This window comes from Elgaria multicarinata, chromosome 13, assembly GCF_023053635.1.
Source record: "Elgaria multicarinata webbii isolate HBS135686 ecotype San Diego chromosome 13, rElgMul1.1.pri, whole genome shotgun sequence".
Lineage (NCBI taxonomy): Eukaryota > Metazoa > Chordata > Lepidosauria > Squamata > Anguidae > Elgaria > Elgaria multicarinata.
In genome coordinates this window covers 30,440,763-30,464,148 of record NC_086183.1, presented here as the reverse complement: position 1 = coordinate 30,464,148, position 23,386 = coordinate 30,440,763, and the positions used below count along the sequence as shown (strand labels likewise).

At 47.4% G+C, this 23,386-nt stretch overlaps 1 protein-coding gene across 1 annotated transcript in view; it reads right to left on the bottom strand.

Moving 5' to 3' along the window:
• Positions 1 to 23,386, bottom strand: part of SLC8A2 (solute carrier family 8 member A2) — a 95,030-nt gene that overhangs the window by 52,709 nt on the left and 18,935 nt on the right. Inside the window, exon 2 of the mRNA XM_063140835.1 lies at positions 7,545 to 9,384. Within this exon, the coding sequence (XP_062996905.1) occupies positions 7,545 to 9,355 (1,811 nt within the window). The 5' untranslated portion in view covers positions 9,356 to 9,384. The remainder of the gene's footprint in view (positions 1 to 7,544; positions 9,385 to 23,386) is intronic.

Sequence of the window (23,386 nt, the reverse complement as noted above, 5' to 3'; positions counted from 1 at the left end):
GCAGATATTAGTGGGTGTGCAGTGGAGGCTGATGCCTTCAATGTCAGTGGTGTGTGTGTGTGTGTGTGTGTGTGTGTGTGAAAATCCACTCCACACCTTGGAGAGCTCCTTTAGAGTTCATATTGTTTAGACTGAAACACGGAGCGGATTCACCACCCCGCTGACATCGGAGACCCCAGCCCCCCCCCCCACTGTGTGTGTGTCTTATGCTCTACCCACTCTACCACAAGCCTTGCAGGTTGAACTCTGTTCCTCAAAGGCACCAAACCCTGCTGGGCCCAGATCCCTGGGGATTCACTCCAGCTTACAAAAACACAATTGCTTCGATTGCTTGTTTCACATCTGGAAACTGGTATCTGATGAACGCACACACAAACCAGTGGTGTAGTGGGTCCAAGGCTCACAGGGGCGATGCACTGGGACTTTATGATCTGAAGGGGTGCTGACATCATCTGCTGCCACCACCCCTCAGATTTTTCTGTTCCCTCTGACCTTAACTGCAATCCTCACAGCAGCTTGTTTGGGGAGGTGTGGGGGGAATGGATTTTCCCAGCAACAAAAAAGGAAGTAAACAACACACACATGGCCCATTCCTTGGGCCGTTTAGATCGCGCTAGTTCTCCTGCACACAGCAGGAGATAGTGGCAACTTCCATCTTTAAAAATAAATCAACTTCCTGGGGTGTTTTCTGGTGGTGTGAAGAAGGCTGGAAGGGGCGGGAGGCAGGCGGGAGGCAGACGACGTTGTGAATAGGATCCGTGAGTGTCCAGCCACGAGCATGCAAGAAAACGCTCAGCTGATGGAACTCAGAGCCCCAACAGTTACCAGGGCACTTCAATAATACCACTATAATAAAGCAGTAGTGTGGATCTAGCCAATATCTTAAAGGAGGGGAGATCAATGATACGGCCCACCTGTGCACTTCAAAGAAGGAGGGAGCGTGGCCGTTTCCCCAGCGTCCCTCGCTTTGCCCCAGGACTTTCTGATGGCGTCTGTCCTGCCAATTCTGGCAAAGTGGCTTGTAAGCAGGCGGCAGGCGGCAAAGAGACAGCCTCGCAGTGCTTCTAAGCATTACAGGCCATGAAGGGATCCGTCATCATGATGAGGCCATTTTCAGTGGCATCCCCATGGCAACGGGAACGTTTACTGCGGCCTACAAGTCCCCGCTGAAGGAAAAGACGGGAGAAGAAGTGCCGTTCCAAAAGCCCTTTCCGAAAGCCTCCAATCCCCCCGGAACCAAAATCATTTTACCCACCTGAATTTGGCTTCCTTCTCTTTCCCCCTCCAGTTTCTCCCTTAGCCCCTGTCTTTCTAAGCCAGAGGCTACAAAAAGAGCCATTAATAAAAACAACCCGTCAGTGCCTCAGTAACACCAGACATTAAATATACAGGAGACCTTTCTCCTCCTGGCTCGCTGGCTTGGGGATGAAGAATGCCGGCTCGGGAAATGAGGGTAGGACAGCCGAAATGAAAAAGGCGAGATGGAGTGATCTGTCTGCTGGGCTCCCTTCGGAGGAACAGGTAGTGATGGGGTGGGGAAAAGATGAACACAGAGCACAAGTGGGATTCACCTAGGACAAACAGCTAGTGCTGTTGTTACGGGGACCGGACACCCAGGGGTGATTCTGAGCCTCCCGCTGAGCCTTCGGTTATATTTTCTCATACTAATATTTAACACAATTAAGGGAACAACCCCTAGCTCCCAGTAAGGGGACGTAGGGTGTCCAGGTGTCCTCCTTTGCAAAGGAGAGCCCTCTGTTTGAAAGTGTCCTTCAGGGGTGTTGTCATGCTTGGAGCTATGGGCCCGTGCCCTAAATCTATTTCCTGGTGTCCCGGATCTATTCACCAGAGCTCTGAGTATCCATTGGTGCTAAAGGAAGGATTTTTTCTTAGCTTAACAGCCATGCAGGGAATGGTTTTCATGGGGGAGGGGGTAGTTACACCTGGGGGGGGGGCATGGCAATGAAGCTCCCAGCATGGCAATTAAGTGTAGGGAAAAAACGTTTTCCATTCATTTGGGATGATCAAGATCAGGTGGCAAATTGATGGAAGAATTTTTTTGGGATTGGAATTGGAACCCTTTGGATGAGAAATTAATTGGCTAGTTTTGCCTCTTATGATATTTAAATAAATCCTAGTAATTTTTTATTATTATTATTATTATTATTATTATTATTATTATTATTATTATTATTATTATTATTTAGTACACTTCTAATCCACCCAATAACTAATGTTCTCTGGGCGGATTAGAACTATGTATAGATATAAATGAACGTATGCAAATTTTATGCAGCTTTGAATCCTGTGGGCCTGGGCCCCGGATGTTTGAAGTGCCTAGCAGTGCCCCAGTGTCCATTATTTGATGGGCTGCCCAGTACAAGTCTGTTTTAAAATCAAAGACCTGTAAAGAGGGCGAAGAACAAGAGGTCTGGAAGCAGCCCACTGAAAGTGAGTGCCTGGATGGCAGACTGAGTAGGCAGCACACAGGTCACCCAGTCAGTTTTCTTGATGATAGTGAGATGTCTTGCATTTCTGGCCATATCATTAGCCTGGAGAAGAGAAGATTGAGGGGAGACATGATAGCACTCTTCAAATACTTAAAAGGTTGGCACACAGAGGAGGGCCAGGATCTCTTCTCGATCCTCCCAGAGTGCAGGACACAGAATAACAGGCTCAAGTTAAAGGAAGCCAGATTCCAGCTGGACATTAGGAAAAACTTCCTGACTGTTAGAGCAGTGCGACAATGGAATCAGTTACCTAGGGAGGTTGTGGGTTCTCCCACCCTAGAGGCATTCAAGAGGCAGCTGGACAACCATCTGTCAGGGATGCTTTAGGGTGAATTCCTGCATTGAGCAGGGGGTTGGACTCGATGGCCTTGTAGGCCCCTTCCAACTCTGCTATTCTATGATTCTATGATTCTATGATTCTATTTAAAGTATCCTTACTCTTCAAAAAATTGCCCCAATACAAATTGGTTCCTCTGTTCTGGTGATGCAATTCCTCATTTTGGGGCCCCGTGCAAGTGACCATAGGAAGAGGAGTGGTGGTCCAAAGATGGTGCTCAGTAGTACAGCTCCTGCTTTGCGTGCAGAAGGTCTCGGGTTCGATCCCTGGCATCTCCATGTACGGCTGGAAAGAATCCTTCCTGAAACCCTGGAGACTCGTTGCTGGCCTCAATGAACCAAGGCTTTCACTCCATATAAGGTAGTTTAAAGATAAATTGGGCCGAAGACCTCCTGCAACCACTGGGCCAGGCGCTCCCGTTTTACCAGTGAGTTGGCCCTCTGCTCCGGTTGCTCCAGTAGGCCTTATTTTCCCGGAGGTCTCCGGACTTCTCCGGGTGGTATGGTCACCCTAGTTTCAGTGCTCCATAGCTGCTACAGACACTATTTTTTTTCAGGGGGGGAATATATATTTTTAGAAATTTTGGACGGGGGCTGCTTGATGCCTGTGGGCCATGTGTTGCTTACCCATTTGAGGAATTCCCTATTATTAGCAGAGATAACATCAGGAAATTCCCCTGTGTGTGATCACTGATCAGAAATCATAACCTAGGACGTGGGCAGGCAGGGGAAGCTGCTGCAACTGAGGTGGCAGTTCTGCTGTGCGGGCCTTCTCGAATGGAATGGTACAACCTCAAATCACAGCTCCCGGTATCAGAAAGAGAATCCCTTCATCCAACCGAGGGGCTGTTGGTTTTCCTTGTGGTGGGACTGCTGAACGAGAAAGAACCCCTTCGTTTCAGGGTGGGGAGGAGGAGAAACCCACACACAAACCCACCATGTCTGAACACGAGCTGTTTAGATGTCAAAAACTGCACGTGGGCTGAGCTTGGTGGCCCGGTGAAGATGTTTTCCACCCAAACACAGCTGCGAATTATTCATAACGTGGGAGATTTTTTTCGGGCACATTACTTTCTCAGTGCGTTTAGGCCTAACGGTTGCTTCCTCAACTCAGCGTCCTCACGAGGGGATGGACTACAGCTTACATAAACCACTTACTATGCCACCACACAGGCTCTGAACAACAGACCCGGCCGCGGCTGCTCCCTGCTCAAACCAAGCACCACCGCTTGATACGCCTGAGGCAAGGGATAAAGCCCACCTTCCTCCAGACTATGTGGAGAAAGGGGTTAAAATGGAGAAGGATTTTAATATATATAATAATGCGCTGTGAGTTATATCTGCTGAGGTGAATGATTGTCAGAGTGGGTGTTATATGTGTAAACTTAAGATGACAAATGCCAAACAGACACGTGGGATTTTTGTGGTAGCTTAAAAACAAAACAATCAAAATTTATTTTTAAAAGTTCACAAGCTTTGTTTCAACTAACAACATTTAAAAACCTTTTTGAAACCTTTCATACAATCCTGTCACTCATTCACATACGCGCTTTCCTTTTTCTCACACAATCACTCTGGAACTTTCTTTATTCTCAGTATTGATTAATATACTTCCACTACGTGCACACCACACTCTAAAGACACCACTCACTACACTGACTCTCAAATTTCCCAGAACTTAAGTACCATAAACACAGAGAGCACTACACACTCTACGAGTACCTAACAAGTCCCCCTGAAAAGCTCTCTCAATCCCCTCAGTCCTTCCCTTATATATCACTCCTCCCCCCTCCCAAGACATTCTAACTCCGCCCACTCAGGCCAACATTCTAAAAGCCACAGACTTATGGGATTATGGGAGTTGTAGTCCAACCCCTCAGGAGGCCAGCACGATTGGGGGAGGGATGGTTTAGGGGTTGGTTTCTCCAGCCCAAATCCAGCATCCAAATCCCGCTTCCTTGCTCCTGCAAGTTTTGCCCTTGGGGCCTGCTCAGCCAGCGACTCAGGCACTCCGACACCTGTTCCCTGACTTCTTTCATCGCAGCCTCCTGAGGTCTCCCTGGCAGCTCCAAGGGCTTGTTCTTCTTCTTCTTTCGTACAATATATACATATATATATAAACAACTCATTCATTTCCCTGGGCTCGTCAGCACAGCCAGATTAGTCTGGAGCTGATGAACCTGGGGCCTGAAGCATTGTCAAGGCCGACAAATCAATTGCAATTTTATGCCTCTTTGGAGCCCGGTGGCAGACCAGGGACGCGAGGCAATTGGTGCAGCTGAAATGCGCTTGGAAGAGGCGAGGTGTTCCAGCAGCAGCTAAAGACACCTCTCCTAAGTCCTCAATTTACCATCAGAAAGCCACCGGCTCTTTTCCCAAGGGAAAGGCGCTGGACCTCCTCAGACCTGTCTGGATAATCGCCACATACCCTGAGACCGGGAAGCCTTCCTAGGAGGCTGGGAGCCTTTTATGGTTACCCAGAAGTGAGAGGAAAGCACTCTGCACATGCTCAGAGACACCGTCTTTAGGGCGTGCAATTTGTTCTCAAAAAACACATATCTGCATCCATGAAATCTAATTTCTATACCAACACATTTTTAAAAATGGTCTTTATTTGTGATATTTCTATTCCTGCGCATATGGTTTTCCCCACCCCTACATTTTATCTACACAAGAACCCTGTGAGGGAGGCTATGGTGAGAGAGATTCCCGGTTCCGAAGCAATCCAATGCGTTACAAAGATGAGCGGGGATTTGAACCTGGGTCAATCCAGACCTAAAACTAACCCAAGGTAGGGAACCTGGTGCCCTCCAGAGGTTTTGGACTACAGCTCCCATAATCCCTGCCCATTGGCCATGCTGGCTGGGGCTTGTAGTCCAAAACCTCTGAAGGGCACCAGTTTGCCTACACCTAGGGATGCCATTAAAATCTGCAACAGAATCAAATGAGTTTGGATTTATATGAATCCAGCCCACGGATTCCGCCACAGACCAGCTTTCCCAGAGTTGCACAGATTCCACGAACTCGTGGACTGGTTTTTCTACTTTCTAGAATTTTACACAAAGCTAGTTGTAGAAAAATACATAAAATAAAAACGGCACCGAAAATGCACATTTACCCACAGGCTAAAGCATTAAAATGCACATTTGGAGTGGGTGGGATTTGCACATTTGGGAGGGGATTTGTGCATTTTCACGAGTTCAAATGCAGTGTTTCAGGTAGCCTGAACCCAAGCCGTGTCGGGCTTTATAGGTCATAGCCAGCACTTTGAATACTGCGCAGAAACAGACTGGTAGCCAGCGAAGCTGATGTTAACAAGAGAGTCGAGTGCTCCCTTCTAACAGGCCCCGATCAACAGTCTGGCTGCAGCATTCTGGACCAGCTGAAGTTTCCGAACATTTTTCAAAGGTGGCCCCAGTGCGTTACAGTAGTCCCAACAGAATGCAACTGAGGCATGCCTGGCCATGGCCAGATCAGACATCTCTACAAACAGGCACAGTTGGTTTTTTCAACAACAGAGTAAAATAGATAAGGAGGGGATCTCAGAATAGTTTGGCTCCAATCCCAGCATTTCAAACACACACACACACACACACACCTCAAAATGTTTGGATGGATGCCTAGGAAAAAGCAGCACAAAATTATTGCTTTAATTCCTGGAGCGCTGGCTGGTAGAAAAGCTTTTCAAATGAAATTTCTTGTAAGGTGTAATGAATAAAATTGCAGCCCTCCACTCTCTCTCCTTCTCCCACTTACTTGTTCTAATAAAAGTTCCATTTTTTAATTATGTGGCTGGGAAGAAAGTTTCGGCTGGATCTGTGAAGGGGTAATATATATTTTTTTAAAAAAAAAAATAGAGCTCTTCATCGCTCTGTTAATCTGCCACTGGCTTAGTTTGGCCCTCAAAAGAATTTTTGGCAGATGAAGAAAGGGGAAACTGATTCAAGGGGTTGACATCTCCTGTTTCTGGGCAAGGTATCAGAGCACGTGGTGGACTCCCAACTCCCAGCTCCTGGATGGAAAGTTCTCAGATGTTTCATTCTCCTCTCCATCCCAAATCCCTCACTTTTAATTTATGGCTTGTATCCAGTGTCCGTCCTTTGTTTCCAGACCCCTGATCAACCAGGATGATCAGGGGTCTGGAAACAAAGCCCTATGAAGAGAGACTGAAAGAACTGGGCATGTTTAGCCTGGAGAAGAGAAGATTGAGGGGAGACATGATAGCACTCTTCAAATACTTAAAAGGTTGTCACACAGAGGAGGGCCAGGATCTCTTCTCGATCCTCCCAGAGTGCAGGACACGGAATAAGGGGCTCAAGTTAAAGGAAGCCAGATTCCAGCTGGACATCAGGAAAAACTTCCTGACTGTTAGAGCAGTGCGACAATGGAATCAGTGACCTAGGGAGGTTGTGGGCTCTCCCACCCTAGAGGCCTTCAAGAGGCAGCTGGACAAGCATCTGTCGGGGATGCTTTAGGGTGGATTCCTGCATTGAGCAGGGGGTTGGACTCGATGGCCTTGTAGGCCCCTTCCAACTCTGCTATTCTATGATTCTATGATTCTACTTAGAGCAGACCATACCGAAATGAACAGGAGTAAGACCAACATCGTAAACATCCCCGTATGATTCAAACAACAACTTCGCAGTTCTATGCCGTTGCCTGACATGGCTATCAAAACAAGACGCATCATTTACTTACGCTGTTTCATCATCCTTGAACTCCAACTCTCCGCAGGAGTCTTCGTAGTCAAGGCCTCCTCCTCGCGCCGTCCCTTCCAGTGTCTGGTAGGGCACCATGACTGTCCCTCGGGCCCCCGAGCTCCGGATCACCTTCACCTCTAGGGTCCCTTGGCACTCGCTGACTCTCAGCAGTTTATCCTGGAAGGTAAAGATGCCGGCGTGGTCATCATCCAAAATGGTCACGGTGGCCACCAAGGGCGCCACGAGCCGCCCCTTGGGGTGGTCGGCTGAGTCTGACTCGAACATGCCTTCAGCATCCCCCACCCGCAAGTTGAGCAGCCGGACGAAAAAATGTTCGTCCTCTTCAAAGATGTCATCATCGATGATGCCAATCTTCAGTTCCTTCTGGGTCTCCCCAGGCTTGAAGATCAACGTCCCCTCGCTGTACTCGTAATCCGAGCCTGCCTTGGCCGAGCCGTCCTCCGTCTTGTAGTCAACGTAGAAGGTGTTGTAGGTGTCGCTGCCCTGCTGGCAAGCCACGGTCAACGTGACGGAGCCGCAGTTCTCCAAGCAGTGGTACATGCAGGGCTCGAAGAAGATTTTGCTGGAGTTCTCTTCCACGTCAGCCTCGGACGGCACCTCCAGCAGGTTAACTGACTTCTTGGAGAACTCGGAGACGTGTTTCTTGAGAATGTTTCCTGCTCCGGTCATCATGCGGGTCGCCTGGATGCGGTAGAAAGCTCGGCTTTTTTGCTGATGCAACAGGGCATAATAGTTGGCCATCTCCACCAACTGCTCCAGTTCTTTGTCCGGGTGCTTCTGCTTGAGGTCTTTGAGGATCTGGATGACCTCTTTGCGGCTCTCGTCCAGCTCTTTCTCCTCCTGGGTGGTGACAGGAAGGGGAGCCACAGAGGCCACACTCCCATCCACGAAGACACTCTCCCGGTGGTCGTTGGACACGAAGCTGCCATCCATCTCGATACCCTTGGGGAACTCGCCCTCGGTGCCGATGATGATGCCGCTGCGTGGGTCAGCCCTGTACCGCTTGTAGACGTATTTGTAGAAAAGCAAGCGTTTGTCGGCCATCCAGGCAAAGACCACGCAGACGGGGAAGAAGACGAGGGTCAGCAAGGCCTCCCAAACCTGCACGATCCCAGGTGAAAAGACAGCCAAGATCAGGTACAACCAAATGTAGGCAAAGATGCTCCAGGAAGCTGTGACGAAGAAGACTCTCAAGTGCTTGATCTTGCGGCTCTCGCCACTGGGAATGACGTAGACGCACACCGCAATGACTACAAACATGTTGAAGGCCGCACTGCCTACGATGGTGCCGGGACCCAACTCGCCAGCTTGGAAGTTGTGGCCGCAAACCTCAATGACCGAGAGAAGTATTTCCGGCGCCGATGACCCCAATGCCATGAGGGTGAGGTTGGAGACCGTCTCGTTCCAGATCCTCACCGTGCCGATGCTGGTCTCACCGTTGGATTTGGTGATGGTGATCTCCTTCTCCTTGGATGTGATCACCTCAATGGATGCCATGAAGCGGTCAGCAATGATGGAGACTCCCAAGAACATGTACATCATGGCGACAAAGTAAACAATCGCCCTGGCAGCCTTGTCGCCGAAGGAAGGGTTGTCGGGCTGCCAAACGGGGAGGATCACTCCCGGCTGGCATTTGGTGGACCCTTCGCAGTCTTTGGTGACATTGCCGTCCAGTTCGGGTTTGTACGCTCCAACCCAGGAGGCATTCTCAGTGAAGAAGGCCGAGGCTACCAAGACCTTGGCCAGAGAGCAAGAGGACAGCCACCATCCCCAGTGCGATAGCAACATCGTCCTTGGTCAGGTGAGGCCAACCGGATCTGTTATGGAGGAAAAGAAAAAGAAAGGCAACCAGTTATAGGGGCTTGTTGCTATCTTCCATGATAGCATGAAATTCAAGTGGGGGGCAGGATGGGGCCAGACCATCTCCAACCCATCTAGGACAACGGGCCCCTGTCCTCTGTTGGTCCCTTCATCCATTGGCATCAAATGCTAGTTTAAATTAAACTGCATGTAAATACATTCATAAAACTTCAAAAACTCAGGATCAAAATCATATCAGACTTGCAGCTCAGGAAGGCATGGGACTCTCCTTTTTTTAATGTATAATGAAAACTTGTTGTGCTTGATTTTTTTTATTGTTATTATTCTTTAAAATATTTCTTGGCCACCTTTCAGGGCCGGAGCCCTCTCAAGGCAGCGTACAGCGATAAAAATCACATCATAAAAAAGGTGCGGTAATAAAAAATAGTAAGAGAAAGAGAGAGAGAGAGAAAAGCAGCAGCAAACATTCTAAAAAGCAACGCACACTAACAAAAGACAAAACCTACAACACACAATTGCAGCTACATCCCCGTCTCATAAAATATAATCGAGGGAAGAGCAGAGTAAAGAAGGACATTTCAGGGCCTTCCTAAAAGCCTGCAATAATGAGGCCTGGTGGATCCCCCAATGACAATTTATTTCAGAAGTGCGGGGCCACTGCAGAAAAAGCCCTGTCACGTCGGTTCATCTACCTAATTGCCTTGAAATGAGCAGATGAGCAGAGCAATATTTTGTGAAATGACCTCAAATGAGCTCTCTTGCTGATCTGAAAATGCAGGCAGGCTGATACGGGTGAATTTCAAGTAATTTGGTAAAAGTAGGGTGACCCTATGAAAAGGAGGACAGGGCTCCTGTATCTTTAACAGTTGTATTGAAAAGGAAATTTCAGCAGGTGTCATTTGTATATATGGAGAACCTGGTGAAATTCCCTCTTCATCACAATAGTTAAAGCTGCAGGTGCCCTGCCCTCTTTTAAATCTGGTCACAGTACAGCTGCAGTATAGCTCCTGCAGCTTTAACTGTTGTGATGAAGAGGAAATTTCACCAGGTGTGAGTTGCCTACAAATGACACCTGCTGAAATTCCCTTTTCTATGCAACTGTTAAAGATACACATGTCCTCCTTTCCATATGGTCACCCTAGTAAAAGGCAACTTGGAACCACATCTCCCAATCTCGGGTCCCTATCGGGCCCTGTGGTGTTTTCCACCTGACCACACCCACTCCCCTGGCCACACCCACTCCACTTGGCCACACCAACTCCCCTGGCCACACCCACTCCCCTGGCCACACCCACTCCACTTGGCCACACCCACTCCCCTGGCCACACCCACTCCACCTGGCCACACCCACTCCACTTGGCCACCAGCTTCTGTGCAGTTTTTCCCCCATTCCAAAATGATGAAAAGCCTCTCAGTAAGAGCTCTAAACTACAATGTGCTGGGGGCAGGGTTGCATTTTTGGGCTCCACCTCCTTTTGCCTACGGCCACACCCCCAAAATGGAATCCAACCTCGGGCTGAAAAGGGTTCAACACCCCTGTGTTAAAGGCACAAGAGCAGCTGGGCTGTTTTTTGGGGTTTTTTTCTGTGCAGGTGACAACCTTCCTTCCATGAAACCTCAGGGAGCATTGCTTAAAAACCTTGCTCCTGTGCTCACGGCAAGCTTTGGGTTTAAGCAAGCTTTGGATTCCTGTACCATCCCAAAAGTTTGCTTCCCCCTGGCTGCCTGCCTCTTCCTCGCATTGGACCCTACAATGACATGACAGATGGATCCTACTGATAACAGCCCACATACAAGCCTGGTTCCATTCACCAACCTCCTGGGCGTAAAATCAATTTCTATTTTTATTCTCGAACGAAACCTCGCTGCAGAAACCCCATGCCTGAATTGTGCAAAACAGGGGCAAAGGAAGCAAGTGGAGCTCTGTCGAGGGAATATTGTCTCTTTGGGACTGGGATGGGATCTGGGTTCAAATTCCACCCTAGCCATCAAGTTGTTAGACATGTCCCTCTCTTGGCATCCATGATCCATTTTTCTGTCTATACTATTGCATGAAATAACGAGTCACGTGCCCTCTAAAATAAGTTAGCACAGTGAGTTACAAAGCAGGTAAAAGACAATAAAAAGAAGCAGCTAAAAATCTAATATCAAATATGATGCATTTTTTTAAAAAAACATAATGATACATCTGTTAAGCAAACAGCAGCAACAGCGTAATGTTAAAAGACAGGAGGGAGACCATCTTCTATATGGGGCGTGTGTGTGTGCGTGTTTTCATGAGGCTGTTAATTGGCTGCTAATACATTGCATCTACTTTCAATTTTGAGGGGCTTTTCTTTCTTGCTTTTAGGCTACATAACCTCTAGGTGGCACTGTGTTATAGTGGAATAGTGCAAATACACAAGAGGACATCACACTTTGTTTCGCTTTCTCAATGAAATGGCGCATTTTCCCAGCACGAAAAACATTCGCCAGTAGTGCTGGTTAGGCACAGAAGTGGAAGTAGAGGGTCACAGTGTTGTCTATAGACCCTGTAAACAACCATGAGTAGGGAGCGACAAGTGCACTATAGAAAAATCCCAAGGGTCGCTGGGAGACTGCATCCCCAGCTTCTTAGGAACAACATAATGGCAAGGCGGAGACCAGCCTGGCCCTATCCATTAGCCAGAGAAAGAGCAGCTTTTCCAATGCCTGCATTCCTCTTCCCTTTTGTATTGTGCCTATTAGGATTGTGAGCCTTCAGGCTGTCTTATCTTTTAATACCTGTACTGGTCTTAGAAAATTGTATGCATTTTATGTGTTTCATAATAATTACGAGGAGGACGACGAAGAAGAGAAGGAGAAGGCGGAGGAGGGTCTAATAATAGTGTATTAAGAGTTCCTGACTCTGAATGCATAGTTCTGCATGAATATGTTTTATCGTCTTGTGTTTTAGGGTTTTAAGTTTTGTGAACCCCCCAGAGAGCTAGGGCTATGGAGCAGCAGAGAAATGTAATAAACAAACAAATGATTAGTGAGAAAAGGAGACCATACGAGGCTAAGGAAGCTTCTCCTATGGTTCACAAGGTGCAGGTCATTTGGAGACATGATACTTGAAAGGTTGTCACACAGAGGAGGGCCAGGATCTCTTCCAGAGAGCTTTGGCTATTGGGTGGTATAGAAATGCAATCAATCAAGCAACCCTGGAAGCAAAGAAGGTGGACCAAAACAGCCCTGCCGAATTTCTCTCTTCTTCATGGCTGTTAAACGTTAACAGGCACACCGGTGGCCTCCGTTGCATTTTGGCCACCAAGCTGCAAACTGCAGGACTGAAAGCGGTCGTCTCTCTGCACAAACGCCCCCTAAAACCTTAGCACAGCCTCAGTGCTTTTGCAGACTGGCTGGAAGGACCTCTCTCTCTCTCTCTCTCTCTCTCTCCAGTCAATTATGATGGACACCCATTTCTAATTTACTCCAGATATTCTGCCGGAGAGGGAGCCAAGGAAGACTTCCAACAGAGATCCTCCCGCTAACCCATCGGGGTCAAGTCTCTTAAAATGCTGAGCGGAGGGCAGGTGGCTGATTCAATTATCTCCAGTGGAACGGACGGGGAGGAGGAAAGGGGAGGAGGAAAGGGGAGGGAGGGGGAGGGAGGAAGCTAGCTGGCAGAGGTGCAGCATTCTCAGCTCTGGGCTTTCCTGATAAAAATTAGACGTGCCAAAAAATGAAGCACAGGGCAGGTACCTTTCCCTCCCCAGCCATCACAGAGAGACTGAAAGAACTGGGCACGTTTAGCCTGGAGAAGAGAAGATGGAGGGGAGACATGATAACACTCTTCAAGGACTTGAGAGGCTGTCACACAGAGGAGGGCCAGGATCTCTTCTTGATCATCTCAGAGTGCAGGACATGGACTAATGGGCTCAAGTTACAGGAAAGCAGATTCTGGCTGGACATCGGGAAAAACGTCCTGACTGTTAGAGCAGTACGGCACTGGAACCAATGACCTAGGGAAGCCGTGGGCTCTCCCACACTAGAGGCCTTCAAGAGGCAGCTGGACAACCATCTGTCAGGGATGCTTTAAGGTGGATTCCTGCATTGAGCAGGGGGTTGGACTTGATGGCCTTAGAGGCCCCTTCCAACGCTACTATTCTATGAGGATCTCCAGACTACGAACCTGATTATTTCAGATGCAGGCAGTGCAAACCCATCCAGAGCAAGCAATAATCTCCTGGAGTTGCGAACCTCTCACTCACAGGTGAGCCTTGCCAAGATTCAGCTTCAGTTTATTGGCTCTCATCCAGCCCATCACTGAGTCTAGGCACTGATCCAAGACTTGCATATCCTCACCTGATTCAGATGTTGACAGGGAGACAGAGCTGTGTGTCATCAGCATGCTGATGGCACTTGGCTCCAAATTGTCTAATGACCACTCCCAGTGGCTTCATAGAGATGTTAAACAACACTGGAGACAAGATAGTACCCTGAAGAACCCCACGGCTCAATTGACAAGGAGCCAAGGAATAGTCAGTCACTTTCTGACCCTGCAGGGAGGACTGGACCCACAATGCCCTCAATGTCCAACTGATGGAGATGGCCCACGAGGATACCATGGCTGATGGAGAACATAGTGGATAGTTTCCCCTCCAAAATCATATCATAGAATCATAGAATAGTAGAGTAGGAAGAGGCCTCTAAGGCCATCAAGTCCAACCCCCTGCTCAAGGCAGGAATTCACCCTAAAGCATCCCTGACAGATGGTTGTCCAGCTGCCTCTTGAAGGCCTCTAGTGTGGGAGAGCCCACAACCTCCCTAGGTAACTGGTTCCATTGTCATACTGCTTTAACAGTCAGGAAGTTTTTTCCTGATGTCCAGCCAAAATCTGTTTTCCTGTCACTTGAGCGTATTATTCTGTGTCCTGCACTCTGGGAGGATCGAGAAGAGGTCCTGGCCCTCCTCTGTGTGACAACCTTTCAAGTCCTTGAAGAGTGCTATCATGTCTCTCCTCAATCTTCTCTTCTCCAGGCTAAACATGCCCAGTTCTTTCAGTCTCTCTTCATAGGGCTTTGTTTCCAGACCCCTGGAATGCATCTCTTTACACTTGAACCTGCAATTGCAAATTTATTTCCCATTCCTGCAGTTTGGAGAGATCCTTCCAGACCTCTTCTCAATTCCTTTTGGTTCTCACCATCCACAAATGTAAACTCTTCTCTGCTCACACTTACCTCCTGATCATTTATAAACAAAGAAAGCACCGGTCCTACCCTTGCAGGAGGGCACGTCTTATTCTAAGTATTGTCCATTTATTCCTACTCTCTTTCAGTTATCAGTCCTTAAGCGATCCTGTTGGTGCCTTCTTTGGGCACTTTTTGTGGGGCATCCACCCAACGAAGTAATCAAGCCATTGCTGCCTCATGTTTTCCTGAATGTTTTTATTCTCCCAGTATTTTAACACTTAATTTTAATTTTAATTTTACTGTTTTAACTCTGTATTTTAATCTTATATCAATTTTGCTGCGTGGTTTTATCCTGGTTGTGCTTTTTATACTGTATTTTGTAATTGTGCTTTTAACCTGTTGGTTGTTTTATTGTGGTTTTAATTTTTGTGAACCGCCCAGAGAGCTTCAGCTATTGGGCGGTATAAAAATGTAATAAATAAATAAATAAATAAATAAATGTTCCACTTTTTCTTGGAAAGGATGGAAAAGCTAAGGATGGGGCAGGGAGAGAATGCAGTTCTCCTTCTTACATTTCTCAGAATGTTGCAATTCAGTTCTCTGAACAGAAAATGTTATTATTATTATTATTATTATTATTATTATTATTATTATTATTATTTATTTATATAGCACCATCAATGTACATGGTGCTGTACAGATAACACAGTAAATAGCAAGACCCTGCCGCATAGGCTTACAATCTAATAAGTTGTAGTAAACAATAAAGAGGGAAGGAGAATGCAAACAGGCACAGGGTATGTATTAGTGATATAACAATGTGACTTCCGGCCTTAATGGGCTCTATTGTCAGCTGCAGCATTAGAAGGAAGGGTGGGGTCTTTGAGAATTCAATCCCCTTCCTAGAAACCAAGGCTGGAAGGAGGAGAGGAACACATTGTTTTTGCCCTTTTTAATTACTGATATAGTTGTGCAATAGTGGAAGTGTGCCAAACACTTTCTTTTTAAAGGACGAGGAAGCAATTTGCCTTTTTTAAAAAAAAATGGCAGGAGAGAGAGAGAGAGAGAGAGAGAGAAGCTGCTCTCTCTCGGATAGGGAGCTCAGCCTGTGGATCATCCTGGCCCCTGGCCCCAAATGTGAAGGAGTCAAAGGTGGAAGGAGTAAGGGAGAAAGAGGAGGAGGAGAAAGAGGAGGGGGGGGGCTCTCAGCCCTATCCCTTGCTGACTACCAGCAGCAGGGGGCAGTAGCAAGGGAAATGCAAGTGCCTGCCTTCCCCTCCCTAAAAAGTTATTGATTGATTGATTGATTGATTGATAGCATTTTTATTCTGCCCAATAGCTGAAGCTCTCTGGGCGGTTCACAGAAATTAAGACCATTCAAAGTGTAAAACAAACAGTATAAAAACATGATATAAAACACAATATAAAAGCACAACCAGGATAAAATCAGCAGCGGTGCAGAAACACCAATTTAAAATGCAAATTTAAAACAGCCAAGTTAAAATTAAATTTATAGACTGTTAAAATACTGAGAGAATAAAAAGGTCATCGCCTGGCATCTGAAAGAATATAGTGTAGGTGCCAGGCGAACCTCCTTAGGGAGCTCATTCCACAGCCGGGGTGCCACAGCAGAGAAGGCCCTGCTCCTCCTGGTAGCCACCTGCCTCACTTCCTTTGGCAGGGGCTCGCGGAGAAGGACCCCTGAGGATGACCTTAGGGTCCGGGCAGGTACATATGGGAGGAAGCGTTCCATCTGATAGCCTGGCCCCAAGCCCTTTAGGGCTTTAAATGTTAATACTAGCACTTTGAATCGAGCCCAGACCTGGACTGGCAGCCAGTGAAGTTGGAAAAGGACGGGTGTGATGTGGTCTCATTGGCTAATCCCTGTTAATAAATGTGCTGTCCTGTTTTGTACCAGTTGACGTTTCCAGGCCATTTTCAAAGGCAGCCCCACATATAACACGTTGTAGTAATCCAAACGAGAGTTTATGAAAGCATGGATAACTGTAGCTAGATAAGGGTGCAGTTGGTATATATCAGCCTAAGCTGATAAAAGGTGCTCTTTGCCACTGAGTTCACCTGTGCCTCAAGTGACAGTTCTGGATCCAAGAGCACCCCCAAACTACAAACGTGATCCTTTAGGGGGAGTGCAACCCCGTTCAGAACAGGGTGAACATCACCTAGCCAGACAGGCGAACCACCTGCTAACAGTACCTCCGTCTTGTCTGGATTGAGTCTCAGTTTATTGGCTCTCATCCAGTCCATTACCATGCTCAGGCACTGATTCAGTACAGAATCAAAAACAGGGGGAGAAAAGCACCCAGATCAGGTGAAAAGAAGGGAGAAACGAATTCTCAGGATGCTGAACCTTTTTACTGGAAAGTTGAAGAGCCCGACGATGGGGCACAAGCCAGTCCTGTTCAGATGGCTGGCTTAAGTGCCCCATCATATGGTGTTACTCGGTTTCTGCATCCCGGGATACTATTAAAGACACAGGAGCAGGGCAAGACCGAAAACAAAACAAATGTTCTGCTTTTAATAATGTATTTGTTTAAAATGTTTTAATTAGTTATATGTATTTTATGGTGTTTGCATTTGTGTTGTACCCCACCTCGATCCAGAGGGAGAGGTGGGTAACAAATAAATTTATTATTATTACACAGGGGGAAATTGCGTTTGCTTACCGTCGCTTCTCCGCCCGCGCAATTGTCCCTCATTACTTCCTCTTTTGAAAGAGGAAGTCAACAACGTACCCGTGGGCCGTTTTTGATCCCGCTGCTTCTCCTGCACGCAGCAGGGGACGGCGGCAAGTTCTGTTTCAAAAAATTGGCCGGATTTACTGGGGTGTGGGGTGTGGTTTTTTGGTCACACGAAGAAGGCTAGAAGGGACAGCAGGCGCACGGGACACAGACGATGTCGTGAGAGGGACCCGCAAAAATCCTTGAGTGCCCAGTAATGAGCGTGCAATGAAACGCTCGTCTGATGGAGCTCTTAGGTACAGGGCATGGCATGGAGGTTTTGGTGGGGCGTTTAAGAATCTCCCTGTGGCCTCTTTCTCCCTGTGCAGTCTCAGTGTGCAGCCTCCACCCTCCCCAGGCTCTTGTCCGCCCTTTGGGCTCACCAAAGGCTGCCCCTGTCTTCTTGGCGTGCTTCCTCTCCGTCTTTGATATTCTCTTCACACAGCTCCATAGGCTGTTTCCGTTCCTGGCCTCCAGACCCTGGAGAGATTCCCCCCCCTTCCTTTTCTTGACTCAGCTGCTCTGTCAGCATCAAGGAAATAAGCCTGCCTGGGAGAAGGGAATCTCTTTCCAGTTTCCTAGCTTGATTTTTACATGGTTCCAGGCTTTTCTGTTTTTAGGCGATTGGGTTTGTCCCAGAAAGGACGTCCAATGGCATTCATCTCCACCCGGCTTTCCTACTTTCCATGGAGAGGGAAAAGCGAACCTTGAGTCTCATTTAATAGCAATGGTTGTAATATATTATTATCGGGAGAGTTACTTGAATGTTATTAGAGCCAAGCTGCACATTAACAGTGTAATGTTATGGGTAAAAAGCCCAAATGACGGAGTGTTCCAATCTTGGGGACATGATAATGATTACATTCATCATCAATGCGGTTTGGTGGTTAAGAGTGTTGGACTGGGACTTGGGAGATCTGGGTTCTAGACCCCACTCAGCCATGGAAGCCCACTGAGTGTCTTTGGGCCCGTCCCAGGCTCTCAGCCTAGCCTACCTCACAGGGTTGTTGTTGTGAGGATAAAATGGAGAGGAGGAGGATTATGTATGCCACCTTGGGTTCGTTGGAGGAAAAAAGGTGGGATATAAATAATTTTTAAAATCATCATCATCATCATCGTCATCATCATCATTTAAAACATTTCTTGGCCGCCTTTCAGGGCAGAAGTCCTCACAAGGCAGTTTACAATAAAATACATAAGAACCTGTGTTTGCTAAGGTCATGGGCAGAGTAATTCAGTTGACTTCAGGGCAGCGACTCTGAGTTCGCTCATCTAAAACCCAGTTCCTCGTTTCCATATCATTGTCACTCTCTAGCGTGACCAAGAAATAGAACTCAGCTGTATCTCTATAGACGTAGAAGAGGGGTCAACCCTATTGCTATGGGCTTGGTTCTCAAAGGCCCCACATTGAGTTGCAGAATATGGCAGCCAGGTTGGTCACCGGTACATCTAGGGGTGACCATGTTACACCAGCTTTAAAATCACTACACTGGCTGCCAATTAGTTTCCGGGCGAAGTATAAGGTGTTGGTTATTACCTTTAAATGTACCTCCCCGGACACTAAGGTCATCCTCAGGGGTCCTTTACCGCGAGCCCCTGCCAAAGGAAGTGAGGCAGGTGGCTACCAGGAGGAGGGCCTTCTCTGCTGTGGCACCCCAGCTGTGGAATGAGCTCCCTAAGGAGGTTCGCTTTAGATGCCAGGTGAAGACCTTTTTATTCTCCCAGCATTTTAACAGTCTATAAATAAATTTTAACTTGGTGTTTTAAATTTGTAATTTTGCATTGCTGCTGTTTTTATCTGGTTGAGCTTTTATATCGTATTTTATAGCATGGTTTTATACTGTTGTTTTATACTTTGAATGTTTTTAATTTTTGTGAACCGCCCAGAGAGCTCCGGCTATTGGGTGGTATAGAAATGTAATAAATAAATAAATAAATAAATAAATAAATAAAGCCCAACATGGTTTGGGTCCAAGTTACCTGCGGGATCGCCTTCACCCGCACAATCCGCCCCGCACACTCAGGTCCTCTGGGAAGAATCTACTTCAGTCAGCAAAGACTAGATTAACAACTGTTACCCAGAGGACCTTCTCTTCTGCCGCTCCCAGACTGTGGAATGGCCTGCCGGGAGAGATTCGTCAACTTAACAGTCTTTCGGAATTGAAGAAAGCCATAAAGACTGATCTCTTCCGGCAGGCCTACCCAGTTGAATTTTAAGATGCCTTTTAATAATGTGCTGCCTTTTAATAATGTATTAGTTTTATATGTTTTGAATCAATTATATGTATTTTATGGTGTTTTGTATTTGTGTTGTACCCCGCCTCGATCCAGAGGGAGAGGCGGGTAATAAATAAATAAATTGATGATGATGATGTTGTTGATGATGATGATGATGATGATGGGACAAAGTCAATCTTTGCAATCAAGGACACTGTTGGGGGTGGGGGCCAGAGAACTGTGCTGGACAAGATCATTATTGGGGAGTCATGAGTGAAATTGCAGAGGCAGCTGGTCTCACCCTCCCAAATTGTGTCTTCTTCCTTCCTTCCTTCCTGTGACTTCAACGGCACTGAGAGAAGATTTTGGACCACATCCAGAAATACATTTGTGTCAGATGGAGCTATCCCCAGTGGGCAACCCCCCACTCCACCCTCATGATTGAAAAGAGATGTCTTAGGTCCTCCACCTGTCCGACTAAGAGTGTTGTGGCCACAGGGAAAAAGTAAGAGGATGTGTTCTTAAACTTGGAGGGTAGGAAATCTTACAGAGACATACGTGGGTGGGTGTACACACACACACACACACACCGTGTGGCTTTGGCTGATAGACAAGATAGGATTAGTGAAGAGGAGCTTTGGATCTAGGCAGACTAGCAGCCTGGAACAGGTGGGGAGGAGAAAAGAATCTCACTCGGATTGTTGCCCTACATAATAGCTGAGATGTTAGCTAAGCCGCTTACATGGCGGCACCGGTGTAGCAATTAGAAAGCAGCTGGGAGCTTCTGACGTCACCATTTCCATTCGTGAGAATGCTCCCACGTGGCTCTCCCAAGACGAAAAGGGTAACCTGAGAATGTTTTATGACACAGACTGGGTTCATACAATCACGCCAGTCCTTTTCCAGCTTCATTGGCTGCTAGTCCAGGTCCGGGCCCGATTCAAAGTGTTGGTATTAACTTTTAAAGCCCTAAACGGCTTGGGGCCAGGCTATCTGAAGGAACGCCTCCTCCCGTATGTACCTGCCCGGACCCTAAGGTCATCCTCAGGGGTCCTTCTCCGCGAGCCCCTGCCAAAGGAAGTGAGGCAGGTGGCTACCAGGAGGAGGGCCTTCTCTGCTGTGGCACCCTGGCTGTGGAATGAGCTCCCTAAGGAGGTTCGCTTGGCACCTACATTATATGCCTTTAGACGCCAGGAGAAGACCTTTTTATTCTCCCAGCATTTTAACAGTCTATAAATAAATTCTAACTTGGTGTTTTAAATTCGTAATTTTGCATTGCCGCTGTTTTTATCTGGTTGAGCTTTTATATTGTATTTTATATTATGGTTTTATACTGTTGTTTTATACTTTGAATGTTTTTAATTTTTGTGAACCGCCCAGAGAGCTCCAGCTATTGGGCGGTATAGAAATGTAATAAAATAAATAAATAAATCGCTGCAGTCCACCGTGGCTTATTTAAACCAAGATGGGTTGTGGCCCCCGTAGGCGCTCAACTGCCAATTCAAGCCCCAACCCTCACCCCTGTGGCTTCTCTTGTTGTCAAAAAAACCAACCAGGGTGCTTAACAAATCACCCCACAATGCTACAACACACCTTGGGTTCTGGGTAGTTTGTCACCCACTTCAAGAAGTCATTGGGCCTGTGGTTAAGCATTTTGAGCTCAACATTATGGCTTAGTGTGTTGTGTCAACCATTCCTAAACACGGTGGCTACACAACCATGGTTTAAACACACACATTACCCATTTGCTGCAGAAGGGTTAGTGGCCTAACCATGGTTTAGCATGTTGACTGAACAGGCCCACTGTTGCCAGGTTCGGATGATATGAGGAGCTGCTCCTGGCAAGGGGAATTATATAAATTGGGCCGGCACAAGCAGGGTGGTTAGCAAGCCCCTTGTGGCTAATTAACCACCTTCGTGTCATGTGACCTGGCCCGGAGTGTCATCGTTTGTATTTTAAATAAGGTTTTAATATGTATATGTGAACCACTTAGGGATCGTATTATTTTTAGCACTAGGTAAGTATCACAAATAAATAAATCTCTGTCCCCGGCAACAGACGGGGACAACAGACTCTGAACATCCACAGGGAAGCTTGTTAACCAGGCAGTGTGACTTATTTTCTTGAACAAGCTACCTTGTGAACAAGCTACCTTATGGTGTGTTGCCCGGTTATTCGGGGCGTTTAACAAGCCACACCGCACGGTTCACAAGCCACCCTGCAGACATTCAGACACCACGCTAGCCCACACTTCAACCGACAACCCACGGTTCAACAACAACTCAACAACAAACCGCTGAGTGTGGTTTAGCGTGTTGTGCGAACCCTGCCCACTGAGTCAGACCAGGGATCCATCCAGCCCATGATCTCCCCTTGAGTCTGTTAACCCACCTTTCCCTTCGTTTGCTGTTTTGTTTGCGTACTTGTCCTGTTTTTTTTTAAAAAAATCGTTCATTGGATCCCTTGTTTTCTGCTCTCTCATTTACGTTTGACCGTCTCCTCTGACCAGTGCGTCCTGCTTTTGGCTTGGTGAGAAGCTTTGTACTGAACTCGGCAGAACAGGGCCCTGCCTTGTGGCTTCCCAGCTGCTCTGCCTCTGCTCGAAAGAGCTGACTAAGGGCCTCATTAAATCAGGAGTCCTCGTTAATGCAGGCAGGGTGGGAAATCCCTCTGATGCTAATGAGGAAATCGGGGTAGGCAAGAAGCAAATTCTGGCTGCCGCTCTGCTTTGGAGCAGGCTGAGATCATCACCCGCTCGTGCCCTAAAGCCAGCCAGGAAGCCAATCTGGATTTGCGGAAGGCCAACAGGGCTGGCTGGGAACAAGCCCCTCGGAACGGGGAAGAGGGAGAGAGGGCTCCCTGGCACAGCGCATGTTTTGCATACATAATGTTCCCGGTTCAAGCCCCGCTGGGCTGGCATCTCAGTTAAAAGTATCTCAGGTCAGCCGCAGATGGAAAAAGTACTCTGCTTCTTACCCTGGAGAGCTACTAACAGTCAAAATAGACAGTACTGGGCTGGAAAGATGAATGGTGCGTATATAATAAAATGTTGTAAAGTGTTCTCCTTCTCTCTCTCTCTCTCATACACACACACACACACCAGCCACGATTTCCTTGCAAAGCCTTCCTAATCAAGATTGCCCAGTCCCTTTCTTGCAAGGCTGGATTAACTATTACAGCTATTGGCCATGTACAGGAGCAGTATAAATCAATGTACACCAGATTCGGCACAGAAATACCCCCGGATGGCTATAGTCTTAGAATCATGGAATAGCAGAGTTGGAAGGGACCTACAAGGCCATCGAGTCCAACCCCCTGCTCAATGCAGGAATCCACCCTAAAGCATCCCTGACAGATGCTTGTCCAGCTGCCTCTTGAAGGCCTCTAGTGTGGGAGAACCCACCACCTCCCTAGGTAACTGATTCCATTGTCGTACTGCTCTAACGGTCAGGAGGTTTTTCCTGATGTCCAGCTGGAATCTGGCTTCCTTTAACTTGAGCCCATTATTCCGTGTCCTGCACTCTGGGAGGATCGAGAAGAGATCCTGGCCCTCCTCTGAGTGACAACCTTTTAAGTATTTGAAGAGTGCTATCATGTCTCCCCTCAGTCTTCTCTTCTCCAGGCTAAACATGCCCAGTTCTTTCAGTCTCTCTTCATAGGGCTTATTCAGCAGAAGCTCCATGGAGAGCTCCTTTAGAGTTCCGACTAGTTCTGGCAAAAAAAAATTACCGCCCTACTGACATCAGAGTCACCTTGGACAGCACCTTTAGAGTTCTGACTGAAACCTGGAGTAAGTTCGCCACCCTGCCAACATCAGAGCCACCAGCCTCCACTGGCATTGGGTGCCTGGTTTTCCTTGCCTTCGTGCTCTGGCTGGGCATTTTGACGC